This window comes from Fusarium poae, chromosome 4 (genome assembly GCF_019609905.1).
Source record: "Fusarium poae strain DAOMC 252244 chromosome 4, whole genome shotgun sequence".
NCBI classification, from domain to species: Eukaryota; Fungi; Ascomycota; class Sordariomycetes; order Hypocreales; family Nectriaceae; genus Fusarium; species Fusarium poae.
In genome coordinates, this window is record NC_058402.1 from 2,048,500 (window position 1) to 2,061,391 (window position 12,892).

General features: G+C 48.7%; 3 protein-coding genes across 3 annotated transcripts; 2 read left to right on the forward strand and 1 right to left on the reverse strand.

The window, feature by feature from the left end:
* Positions 1-831: 831 nt before the first annotated feature.
* Positions 832-5,474, forward strand: FPOAC1_010747 (uncharacterized protein; the record flags this gene model as incomplete). The annotated part of the gene is made up of 2 exons (XM_044855136.1): positions 832-3,445; positions 3,493-5,474. 2 exons carry the CDS (start codon positions 832-834, stop codon positions 5,472-5,474), a joined length of 4,596 nt encoding a protein of 1,531 aa, XP_044702449.1.
* A 1,367-nt stretch (positions 5,475-6,841) lies between these two features.
* Positions 6,842-7,666, forward strand: FPOAC1_010748 (uncharacterized protein; the record flags this gene model as incomplete). Its single annotated transcript, XM_044855137.1, has 5 exons — positions 6,842-6,901; positions 6,952-7,085; positions 7,138-7,294; positions 7,356-7,431; positions 7,491-7,666. The coding sequence occupies 5 exons, from the start codon at positions 6,842-6,844 to the stop codon at positions 7,664-7,666; spliced, it is 603 nt and encodes a 200-aa protein (XP_044702450.1).
* Positions 7,667-8,479: 813 nt separating this feature from the next.
* On the reverse strand, positions 8,480-12,628 carry FPOAC1_010749 (uncharacterized protein; the record flags this gene model as incomplete). Its single annotated transcript, XM_044855138.1, has 4 exons — positions 8,480-10,339; positions 10,774-10,813; positions 12,452-12,516; positions 12,563-12,628. 4 exons carry the CDS (start codon positions 12,626-12,628, stop codon positions 8,480-8,482), a joined length of 2,031 nt encoding a protein of 676 aa, XP_044702451.1.
* Between the last annotated feature and the right edge of the window lie 264 nt (positions 12,629-12,892).

The following is a 12,892-nucleotide window of genomic DNA, read 5'->3' on the forward strand; positions in this document are numbered from 1 at the left end:
AAGGTCCATGGAGGTAGGTACCTCGGTCTACTGGATCGTGAACTGGAGCACAAGTACAACGCAAACATACGGCTTTATTATCTATCGTTATCAAAAAGACTGAAATCCAGTCTTGTTTCTTCAAAACTGCCAGTGTAACCTGGACGGATACGTTCATGTGCATATCCTCCACTTCAGCGTTTCAGCAGCATTCTTTCAGGCTTGCTCTTGTTTGTGGTGTTCCTGAGTGGTTCGCACTAGACTGCTAATGTACTCAGACTTTCTCTCTTGAGAGTCGTTAATTAACCCCAGCGTCTTGGGTTCTCCCCCCCCTGCATCAAACATCCCTGTTATCACTCCTTAATGCTGGTCCACCATTGGGATTGATAACTCCAAATGACAATTTGTAGCGAATAGGGACTCCAGATTGATGGACCAAGCGTGATGGAATGAAGGTTCTTGGTGGTCAGGACTCAGGTACATTGTCAGCCCAACTGCTAAGTTAGATTGAAATTCCCCAAGGCGCCGTCGAGAGACGAATTTCTTAGCATCAGCCAACTTTGTCACGTCACAATTCCTCGACCTACAGCACCAACCTAGTCAAAACCTTCCAACCCAACCGCCAACTGGTCCAATCCTTTGCGCGTGGCTTTTTTTTTCGACCCATGCGGAAACCCGGCTTCCTTCTACTAACGCCAGCTAGCCTTGATTTGGTGAGAGTTGGTGTGTTACGGTACGGTACGGTAGAGTGCCGTGCGCGTGGTAGGCCAAGAGAGAGAGGGTGTGTGAGAGACAGAGAGAGAGACAGCTGAAGAAAAGCCTTTTCTTTGACTCGACCCCCATCTCGTCAAGATGCTCTCACCCTCATTCCCCTCCGCGTCTCCTTCCAACGACAATGCTCGTCGTAAGACTCGACGGCGGCCCCATACCGAGTTGAACATTAACACAAACACATCCTCCCTTGCCTCCCCGTCGCCTAGGGAAAGGGATTCCATTCCTCTACCGCGCACGCCTCCGCCTCAAGACTCAGAATACCGTAGATCAAAGTCAAAGTCAAGACACCAGAATACCAACAACCGGGAGCCTTCCAGGCCACCCGTCTCTAACCTCTACGCGCATGAGTCGTTTCTAGAGAACGCTACTCCTGTCGAGGACGACATGGACCGCCGCCTACCTTCCTCAAACAACCGCGATTCCCACGACCTATCGCTCTCTCCACGAAACGTCACCCGAGACTCCCTTGTAGCTAATATGCTCTTGTCCCTTGACCAGTTTTCTATGGCACAGTTGAGCGACAAGTACGGACCATCATCATCCACACCCGGATCACGTTCACATACCTTTGACGAGACCTCGTCTCAGTCTATCGCAGCCGAGCAAACCAGAAGCTGGGTGGCTTCCAATTCTGTCGCAGCCCCATCCCGACCCAACGGCCACCAATACTCTTACAGCTCAGACCTCGAAGGCGCAGACGATTCCAGTCGCATATCTAGTCGCGGCCGACGAAGCAACAGCAGCTCCAATTTCCAGTCCAGTTTCCCACGTCTAAACAGTGTTCGAGAGGGCCACAGAGCAGGCTCGTCAAGAGCCATGCATTCAAGAGGGGGTAAACCCGGCAGCAGAAACAGCAGTATAGCTAGTGTCGATGCTGGTTATGCCCAAGTTCTAGGGAGTCAACGTTACGGACGTGGGTTTGTGCGATCTGCGAGCTTTGACTACGGACCACAACAGCAACCCTCCACAGCGCCAGCCCCAGTCGTCGAACCATCGTCCTTCCGAGTCGATTTCCCGAATAGTTACATCGACGACGAGTACGATGCGGCCCCAACCCCCAACGTCCCGGGTGGCCCACGGCGGCAACCGTCGATCCCCACGATGTCCAAAAGCGCATCGATACCACCGCCGATACCACCCACACCTCTCGAGCCTCCTACCCTTGATCACAAACGAAGCAGTCGCTCTCTAAAGAGCTCATCCGGCCGCAAAGCTGCTGCTTCGCGGGAACCGGCACCCGCCATACCAGCAATGGACCTTGATTCGGCGCCTGCACCCAATGTCGGCTATGGTAAATCAAAGGAGGCCGTGCACAGCGGCCCAACGCCTACATCACATGCAGCTGCACCCGTCAAGGAGCGTCCGGGGTTTTTCAGGAGGGTCTTTGGCTCCTCACGTAACAACTCACACAACACCAGCGAATCAGCGAATCCCCCAGCACCCCAACTGAACTCTACTGCAGACACAAAGGTGGCTGGTAGTGCCTCGGCGCCGCCATCTAGAGATACGTCCTCATCACATTCTCATCATCCCGCCTTACAAAAGAAGCCTTCTTCCTTCTTTCGAAGACGCAAGAAGTCTGTCACTGAAGAAACTCCTCCCATCCCGGCAATGCCTACGGCTCCCATACCTACAGCTATACCCAGTTTGACACCCCAGGATCGAGATTCGAGCTTGCCTCAACACCCAAGTCCTGCCAGCAGTTTACGTAAGGTTATGAACCCGTATATTCGAACTGGTCAGGGCGCCCCAGGGACTTCTGCTTCTCAAGGACCATCACCACTCGCCGATATTTCCAACATGACGCCGGAGCGAAAGGATAGGGTGACGGATCAAGAAGAGTATAAAAGGGAATTTTCCCCTGACTATTCACCTAGCCCCAACGCAAGGATTAGGACAGTCAGGTCCGAGTCTAATGATCAACTTTCGAAGCGCAATCAGACAGATGACACGCCTTCCCGTCTCCCACCAGAGAGGCCTACCAAGACCATGGAATCACGAAATAATTCTTTCCTTAATTTAGATGGACTTAGTGATAATGAAGACGAGAATGGAATGTTAGGGTTCAGTCTTGCCAGTATGTCAACCACCAAAGCCCAGCAATCGGAAAATGCCCCGGCGAGGGATATGTCTGGCAGGAGCCATTCAAAAGATCCTTATCGACCGGATCAGTCTGATTCAGAGGACGAACTGGACCGGGCTAACCTGGCACTGCCTATTGAAGGAGCTCGAGCCTCCAGCCCGGGATCGGCTTCAACTGGGACAGATTATAAGTCTGCTCTCAGTGCTGCTCCCAGTGTGAGGATTGAAAGCTCGGCAGATCCTAGCCCCAAGGTTATTGGTACCTTCGATTCAATCAAGAACAAGGGCATTGATGAGCCCGAGTTTGTCATTGGTGAACCGACTGAAGATGACCGCCAGAAAGCACAGAAGATCTACGATGGCAACGAGGATTTCATTCAGAAAGGAAAAGCTGCTTCATTTATGGGTGAAGAGGGCCCGATTCGACAACGCACACTGCAAGCTTATATGGAGTTATATGACTTTACCAGCCAGAGCATTGTGCAGGCCTTACGACAAGTCTGTGGGCGATTGGTTTTCCGAGCGGAGACCCAGCAAGTTGATCGTATCTTGGTAGCCTTTTCCAAGCGATGGTGTGACTGCAACCCCAACCATGGGTTTAAAGCAACGGGTAAATGCTGGCATCTCTTTCCAATCTACTAAGCTAATTCATAACAGATGTCATCCATACGATTTGCTACTCGATTATGTTGCTCAACACTGATCTTCATATGGCCGATATTGAGCACAAGATGACCCGCAGCCAATTCATCAAAAACACCATGGGCACCATATTACAGGCCGTCGATGAAGCAGCACCTGACGCTTTCCAGCGCGCGAGTATCCTTCCAGACAAGAATGGCTTTCCAAATGGCGAGAATCAGCAACAACCCTCCGAGCAGGACAAGAGATCTTTCAGAAACTCTTTCAGGCCACCAGCCCGTGCCGACTCTGGTACTCTGCCTGGGGAGGGCATCGAAGACTGTGGCCCGTTGGTCAAGTCACGCTTCAGCGGGACCAGAAAGGCTTGGGAGGAACAGATAGAGACTGTTCTTAAGGGCATCTATAACTCTATCAGAGACGAACGGTTGCCATTGTTCGGTGCCGAATCTGAAAAGAACGCCAGCTTGCAACCTTCCAATAGTGGTGGTCTCTCTGTGATGGGTATGCTCAAGAGGAGTCCGAGTGTCCTTAGCAAGGCTCCCTCGGAAAGCCAGCTGTCTGTTCGTGGCCGTATTAATGACAATGGCCGAGCCAACTCGGCCAGATGGACATCCAAGAGTCGATCCCGCGCTGGCATGAGTCGTACCGGCTTTTCCTCTAGCCGTACGAGTTTCGATGATGGAAACTCACTGTGGAGTCCCACAGCCTCCTCAGCTACTTGGAGCCGTCACTCTTTGGGCAGAACCCAAACATCCGTCTCTCAAGATTCCTTTGGCTCTGCCCTTCGTGGAGATTACCAGCAATCAATTGGCTTTGCCAACGCATTGAGTCAAGCTATTATCCGGGATGAGGAGGTTTACGGAGATGGTGCCCCATCTATCCTGAGCTCAGACATCCCGGCAACACAGCTCCTCGAAGATGAATCGCTCGAACTCGCCGGACCTCCGTGGGTCAAGGAAGGAATGGTTACCCACAAACATCATCTAGATGGCGTGGACAAGAAGGCCAAAGCCAGGAACTGGTCCGAGGTCTTTGCTGTTATCCAGAAGGGGCAGTTGAACCTGTTCTCTTTCCAGCCAAACAAATCTGTTCGCGCGAGGAACCGCGACAGAAACAATCGTGGCGGGCCCGTTCTTGTCGGCGGCGGAAACTGGCAAGATAACGCAACGAACCTGGGTTCCTACAACCTTCGACAGACTCTTGCATCCGCCCTTCCGCCACCTGGCTACTCGAGGGCTCGGCCACATGTTTGGGCTTTGAGCCTGCCAAACGGTGCTGTTCACTTGTTCCAAGTGGGCACGCCTGAGATTTGCAAGGAATTCGTTACTACCGCGAACTATTGGAGCGCGCGATTGAGCACCCATCCGTTGACTGGAGGTATAAGTAACATTGAATATGGATGGAGTGAGGCCATCGTGAACAACGCCTTGGTATCGATCATCAATGAGACAGCTCCAGGCAAGACCTCCCGTCCCGGAAGCAGCGCAGCACAACACCACCGGAAATCGAGTGCCAACAGTGGAAGTTTCCGAGGGTCAAGCTTTGACCATGTTGCGGGTGCTTTTACCAATAATAGTGGACGTGGCAAGTTGCCTGGCGATCGCATTCACATTGCAGAATGGGCACCTCCAACCCAAAGCATGCGTCCTAGCAACCAGCCAGAGGCAGAGCAGCTTCAGACTTTGGATGCATACGTCAAGGGAATTGAAGCGGAACTTCAAACACACAACCGACTTCGCAGTCCTATGCTCTTGGCGTTCACCCCCAGAGGCAGCAACGCTGTCAAGGCCATGGCCAACTGGGAACGCAAGAGCGCATATCTACTCCGCGAAATCGTCAAGTTCACAACTTATGTCGACTGTCTGCAACAAGCCGAGTCAAGGAAGCAAGAGATTTACCACGAGAGAGACCTGGCGCAACGAGCTGCGCGAGGTGAACTCAGCGATGGCGACATGGATGTCAGCGGAGACGAGGGAGATGTAACACTGAGACCCTAAGAGGTCCATGTACGAACAAGCATACATACATACGCATCAGCATTTTCTTTTTTGACGTATGCTGCATATCAGTTATTGGCGTTGTTTTTTATTTCGTCATTTTTCCTCACGCACGATTACCCAACCCTAATACCCAGACGTTGTGGTTCATGAATACTATTTACTTTACGGTGTACAAAACGTTATGGCAAAGAAAGGAATGGGGAAACAGGGAAGAAGACGAGGGCGTTTGATTAATGCCCAAGTGATTGGATCTGTATACATTAATAGTCTTCTTTGTAATGATACTGCTATGATATATGAACATATCACCGCATATGAGAATGGCATACTTTTCCATTGTTTTTGCTGTGAGCTTTGAGTATCTTGAAGAATAGTATTTTCCACCAATGGTTTAATACACCAGCTACTTGATTAAGTATGTCTTTGTTCTCTGATAGTCGAAGCCACTACTTTATTTAGCAGGCTTCCTAATCGAGTGTTGAGATAACAGATCTACGGGCACTTTTTAAGCCTAACTACTTAGTAGGTAGGTAGTTAGCCCAAGAGAAAGGTCATGAGACATCTTGCCCAGACCAGCGACCTCTATAGATAAGCCATATTTTTGAGAGTATCCTAGAGCTACTACTTACTATGTTGGATCCTGCAGGATGTCTTCTCTGAACTTCTTTGTTATTTATTTTACTTGTCATGTGGTCCATGCTCCTGCTAAAGAACTACTGACTGACCTTTGTCAAATCACGAGTTTGATCTAGATCTATTTCCGCGATAATATCATCTTCCCCACGAATACTCCGTACTCTTCCAACCCAACGCCAAGGGTCCATGTCTCACGTCTCGGACGCCAGCTTCCCCAAAAGGCAGGTTTACAACAGCCCAACCCCACAGCTTTTCTCTCGATACAGAAGTTCCACCTGTCGATCGCCGGCACTACCTTATCAGCGTGGGAGCGTCATAGCCTTTGACTGGACCCTGAGTCTCCAACCCGGCATTAGCACGTAGCGAATAGACGCGCGACATCTGCCGGTGTAGCGATACCATCAGCGCTGGTTGAGGTCATGCGCTACTCGCCTATCACGATGCCTCGTGCCTGAGAGATCAGCGGTCTTGAATTCCTAGAAGGGGAGATATGTCTTGTTATGCGCCGGATGTTTGTCCAACAAGGAAGGAGGGTGAATGCGCAGCCTCTTGTGCATTCTCCGAGGGTATACAGACTGCGAGCTGGGCTGAAGAAGTGCATCTGGAGTTGACTGGTATAAAGAGACAAGTACAGCCTGTCTGTGATACTGCTCGCTCTCTTCATACCACTCTTCTTCGGTATCCTCTTCCTTCGGTCACCTCGTCTCTCTTTGTCCAGAAAATTCAAGATGAAGTTCTCCCTCGCTGTCCTCCTCCCCGTCGCCGGTGTTCTGGCCGCGCCTACGCCTGTATGTCACCTCCCTCCTCAACAACCGTCAAGTTTCTAACATACCCCAAGCCTGGAATCCCTAGCGACTCTACTGCCCGATCACTCTTGAGTGGTCTCACTGTCTCTGCTCCTACCAACACCGACACGTACAACAGAGATCTTTTCCCTCACTGGCAGACATACGAGGGCACTTGCAACACTCGGTAACTACGCCCACAATGCCAAGGCAAAGAACAACGCTGACTCTGTTCATAGGGAATTCGTCTTGAAAAGAGACGGAACAAATGTTGTGACCAACTCAGCATGTGCCGCCACTGCTGGCACATGGAAGTCGCCGTACGACGGAGCTACCTGGACACAGGCCAGTGACATCGACATTGACCATATGGTTCCTCTGAAGGTCGCCTGGATTGTAAGCTCCAAATACAGTCTTTCCGCATTCATCTCTCTTATGGTTGCTAACATTTCTACAGTCTGGTGCTGCTTCTTGGACCACTGCCAAGCGAACCCAGTTCGCTAACGACGTAACAAGGCCTCAGCTGTGGGCAGGTAAGTCACCCGAGTCACCTAATTCCACAACAATAGAATCCATCTAACAACTATTCCAGTCACCGATAACGTCAACCAGTCCAAGAGCGACAAGTCCCCTGATTCATGGAAGCCTCCCCTGACCAGCTTCTACTGCACCTACGCCAAGAGTTGGATCCAGGTCAAGAGCTACTGGCAGTTGACCATAACAACTGCTGAAAAGACTGCTCTCGGCTCTATGCTTGACTACTGCTAGATCTTTTCTTATAGTAGAGATGGCCTGAAGGTTGGGGAGTATGGGTATGAGTGTAGTTTATATACTGATGAAGATAGTCTACGATTCTCTCACAAACATTGCGCTGTCCACGTTGCTTAGGATGGATCCTGGTTTTGATTTATATCAAGATAAATGTTTATCATCTCACCTCCCTCAGTCTTCCGGGGACTTATGGATAAGTGACTATATAGTATATGTCTATTCCGGTTTGTCGAGCGCTTTGCCTAAGGTACAGACAGCATGGAGCCGCTTCAAGAAGCATTGGGACTTGTGGCAAAAGACATCAAATTCAATCAACAATGTCAGCCTATATGCAACAAGTAGTATCCGTTTTAGCGTTCAAGTTCATTCATCAGTGCCATTTCATGGCTCAAGCATTGTATTCTGGAATATGCACCATGACAAATTATCCCAGTTGAAACTCCCGGGCCATTCACAGCCATTCACAGTTAAAGTAAAAAGACAAAGGAGGGTGTGCTCTAGAGCTTTTATTATTTATCCGTCTTCCTCATACAGTCGTTACATGTCTCATACATCATTAACCAAGCTATATCTTCATCTGCGATAGTATTCGCCATTATAGCTGCAGCTTCTGGTTTGTTGTCCCTCGCCCCGTCCTAACGGGAAAAAAAAAGGAGAAAAACGAAAAGAAAAGAAAACTCCAGAAGAATCGATTGACCTTTGCAAGTTTTGATACCTTGCCTTGCGTTCGGTACTTAGTTGATGTGGCCGCGCGTGCAGAAGCAGTTACCCTAGCCTCTTCTTGTGAGGCGCCATCTCCAACAAAATTATTCATGACCGAGCCTCCTCTGATGGGCTTCTCCGAATAAAAGCCCTATTAAAGGGCGATGAGAGGATGTAGGGGTGGTTGTGTGGCAGATAGGGTAGATGGAGCTCGTCGACGGGGAAGTCGACGGTTGCCGTAGTTGGGGCATAAGTCCTAGCAACTTCTGCAGCATGCAGCCGGCCACCAAAGTCGTTGACGAGTTTCTTGAAACGGTTGCGCTTAGTCGAATGGTCAGCTATCCATTTGATGGAATGGACATAAGGTCTATCGTATGGTGTTGGCGCGAAATTAACATCGAGGTTAATATCAGCACCAAAGTTTGTGATTAATTTCACAAACAGGTTTTCAAGCGGCCTACTACCACCAGCAGTGTGGTAGTTGACAATCGCCTTAGCGATATATCTTAGCACTGTATTACCATTAGAATCGAAACGATTCATAGAGAATACTGTAGGTTCGAAGCCCCAGGCAGCAGCGAGCCGTTTCTCAGCCGACGCAATGGCTTCAATGTTTTTCTTGATGGCATTGTTTTGTCCAGTCCAGTCAAGGATTGCAATTTTTGCAACCATTAGGAGCGGAGTTTTGTAGGGAGCTTTCGTCTGTGGCATCATAGGGTTCATTCTTCTATCGAGAAGGAACTGAAGGACTTGTCCAGCTTCATCCTGACTTCGAGGGTTGCGACCAGTGGTTCCTTTCAAGGACTCAATAATTGCGATGTGCAGTGGGTTGTACCCCCTGTTGTCGACGAAGTAGGGCACTCCGTCGTTCACTCCGGACCAAGCGTTGGAAAGGAACGTACGGTTTTGTACCCGGACGGCAAGGTGATAGATGGAGTACTGGTGCTCTGTAGCAGGGAAGTCGAACAACTTAGGATAATTCTTGAGTGTCTCGGTCACTAGTCTCGACATATCGTTGGATGGGACGCGAAGTAGGTAAAGGTGTACGAGTGTCAGAGTGTACTCATCCACTCTCGACCCAGGAAGCCGGCCATTTGGGTGTATAAATTTCCCAACGAACGGATAAGATTCCGGCCAGTACTTAGCCAGGAGCTCACAGGTATCTTCATCCTTCTTAAGCAGGCTCGCAAGATTGGGTGCCCAACTCACATTGCGAAACATACTCTGGAAGGCCGGGAAAGCGGTGGCGAAGTTAGCTCGCTCTTCGTGTGACAAAAGGGCTCGGACGTTTCTGCAATAGCGCCACTGAGCACCAAGCTGGTGTAGTTTGATAATGGTGTGATGCATGTTGTGGAAAGCCGCAAGGTGAAGCAGGGTATAGCTGCCCGATTCTTCCACCTGCACCTGCAGGCCCTGGGGGTCTTCGAGGTTCTGGGGATAGTCTTGTGGAATGGGCACGTCAAGCTCCCTATCGATGCATGACTTGACAAGTTCTTCAGGGTATTTACTCAAGATACTGACTGCCAAATCATCAGGGCGACGAGAAGCGTACTTGAGGCCTTTAAGCTGACGGTCCTTAATGTCCAGGGCATAGAGGAAGGGCTCAATGGTTGCCGCGAAATAGCGGCAAGTGGCCGCCAGATTCGCCAGACTTTTCTTGTTGAGATAAATGGGACTCCCTATAGTCCTCTCACCAAGTGTCTCAATAATCATGTTGGAGAGCTCGGGAATGAAGATTGGGTTGTTTTGAGAGGCTGAGTCACCAAAGGTTTCTCTTAAAACCAGGGATGAGCCAAGGTGATTGTTGTCGGAGTCAGAGCCTGACACGACGTTGTCATAGTCAAGGCTCGACATGATGAACTCTTTCCGTATAGTATCCAGGGAGATATCTTGAGAAGATAGTGATGAAGGGGGATTGTGACGGACACTGATAAGGTAGGTAAGGGTAGGGTAGGGATGGATGAAGTTCTGTGATGGTAATAATCCACCCGCCAAAGGGATGAAAAAAACAAGATGAAGATGAAAATGATGATATCGATGAAATCGATAGAAACGATGTGACTACTTGTTTTAAAGCTTATACGATGAGGTACCTCAAGGTTTTGCTGTTCCTCAAGGTCTTGTTGTTTTGTTGGTGAGGGAGAGAAGAAAAAGGAGTGGAAGAGGCGGAGCGGGAGATTATCTTCAGCACCACCACCATTAGAAAATCAGTTTACCACGGCACCGCACAGAACCGCACAGAACCGCACACTCATAGCACTAGCCCTAACCGGAGTGAATAACGAGCTCCGAGTGTCTACTGTCTAACAGTCCTTACGCAGCCTGGTCCTATTGAACACTGGCACTGGCATTGGCATTGGCATTGGCATTGGCATTGGCATTGGCACTGGCAAACGTGTTACCTCAAGAATAAGAGACTGAGGAATATCAGCTTCTAGCTCACTATGTTGTTGAAGTCAATACGTATCGTGATTCGATTTGTATAACTGTAGCCCATTTCCTAATTATGCAGCACAAGTGCATCTCGGCCAAAGTATTTGCTACGTCAAAGTTGATCCCCTGATACAATATTGTAACATTTATTGACTAGAAGCATTCTAAAGATTATTTCCTTTTCCTCCTTGTCAAGATATATATGCCTCAGTCATTTGATACAATGCAAAATGGCAGTGACATGGCCTGCATCCAGGCGTTTGATCTCCCACCACTCGAGAGTGGGGAGCTCGGTTGACAAACATTACATAAAAACAATGTAGAACCCCTCTGTATAGAAGCATTCGATTATATATAACAAAGACACGACAGGAGATTTGCTACAGAATCATAAAAATATGGTTTCTAGCTCAGGGGTTTGAGGTCTTTTGACACTCGAGCAATACTTCGCAACTGCACACATTATGACACCTTTTGCATCATAACTATACTCTAGAGTGACTTGAAATGTTATTTTGGAATTTTATTTTGTCTTTAAAAAATTCGAAATTGTGCGATCGGTTATATCGTAGGCTCAGTGTGTTTCTACCAAAACAAGTACGCGCTCAATTCCCAAAGACCATGATTTTACTGTCTGTATTTGACACAATCGTCTATTAAATCATTCTAGTAGATGATTTGCGTGCTAAAGGCATCGGAATAGTTCATATGGAATCGCTCGATTCTGTCGTTGGCGTGATTCTGCGCGCGACTTGATCTGCGATATTCAAAGAAGCCCCTGAATCGCGCCCCCAAGGCACTTTCACATCTACAGAAAGAATCTAATTGATCTAGGTATACAGAATTCCTAACAGTCTCTCGAATGACTGGTCTCCTGCGTAGAAAGACCATAGTCAAGGTCCGGTCTTGTGCTTACCAGAGGGATCAACGGCGTTGGCTAAGTTTTTACAGGCCGTTGAAACAGAGGCACTGTCTTAAAGTGTATTTCGATGATATTCGGGTCATTTGTCGACTTTGCTCAAAGTTTTGATTATCCCAGCATACGGGGGCTTTGTGATAAGCTGGGGAAAGGAGAAAAGGCTGCGGATATCACCAGTTAGTTAGTTGGTGACTGTAGGGAAGACCTCGCGGGGAACAATATCGCAGGGAAAGTTATCGTATGGTTCACTTACTTCTTGGAATCTCGGGGCTTTTCTGTTGGTCGATTGCCTGTCTAATGGGATCTGCTTGCGTACGCAAGTACACACCTGTCGTGTAGGCAAGGAGGGTGTTTCCTGTCAAGACCTCTAACAGAGACCAAAATTATTAGCACACTGACGATTCGGTACAACGAGATATAAAATAAATTAAAAATATTGAAGATTTGATACAGAAAAGGATGGGAGCGCCCATTCCACTTTCTACAAAACAAAGGAAAGCCATCCCGGTTATTTACATCTTGAACAAGTCCAGGAATGTCTAATACCTTAAAGAAGTAGATCAGTAGAATATTGGAGGTTGTTCTGGTGTTGAACAAAGACTTGCTAGGTTGGTTGTATGGTGGGCGGAAGAACAATCCAGTGCCTGTAGGAGGTAGGTACTAAGTTTAGTAGGTAGCTGTTCGGGCAGCTGGCAGTAGAAGCTATAGTACAGTACCTTAGTACTTACGTACTGGACCCAAAAGCTCCAACTTCATTCTTTACATCCTCCAAATCTCGCTGGAGCTCTTGTTTCTATATCACAAGGTCGATGATACCGATCATCTTCTACCGAACTTACGACAAGATGTCTGTTGATCTCGATCTCTTTACTATCGCCCTCGCCTATCACATTGATAGCCGCCATTTCGAGATTCCGATCCGATCAGACTGTAGAAATAGTCGAGTACATCCCAGCTACCTTGTTCTTGTTTTTGGGTATAGAAACACCGAAAGGTCCTGGTGTTATTTTTCTTGGAAGCCAAGAGTCGTCTCCCTCTCGAAGAACGATACAATCAGCAGCTGACCATTACAGTCGTTCTGGGTGCCTGCTCACTCCTTTTACCGCCAGATATCCGGTCGTGTCTATCTTGATCTGGTGTTACGGTTACCATTCAATCTAGACTCCCGC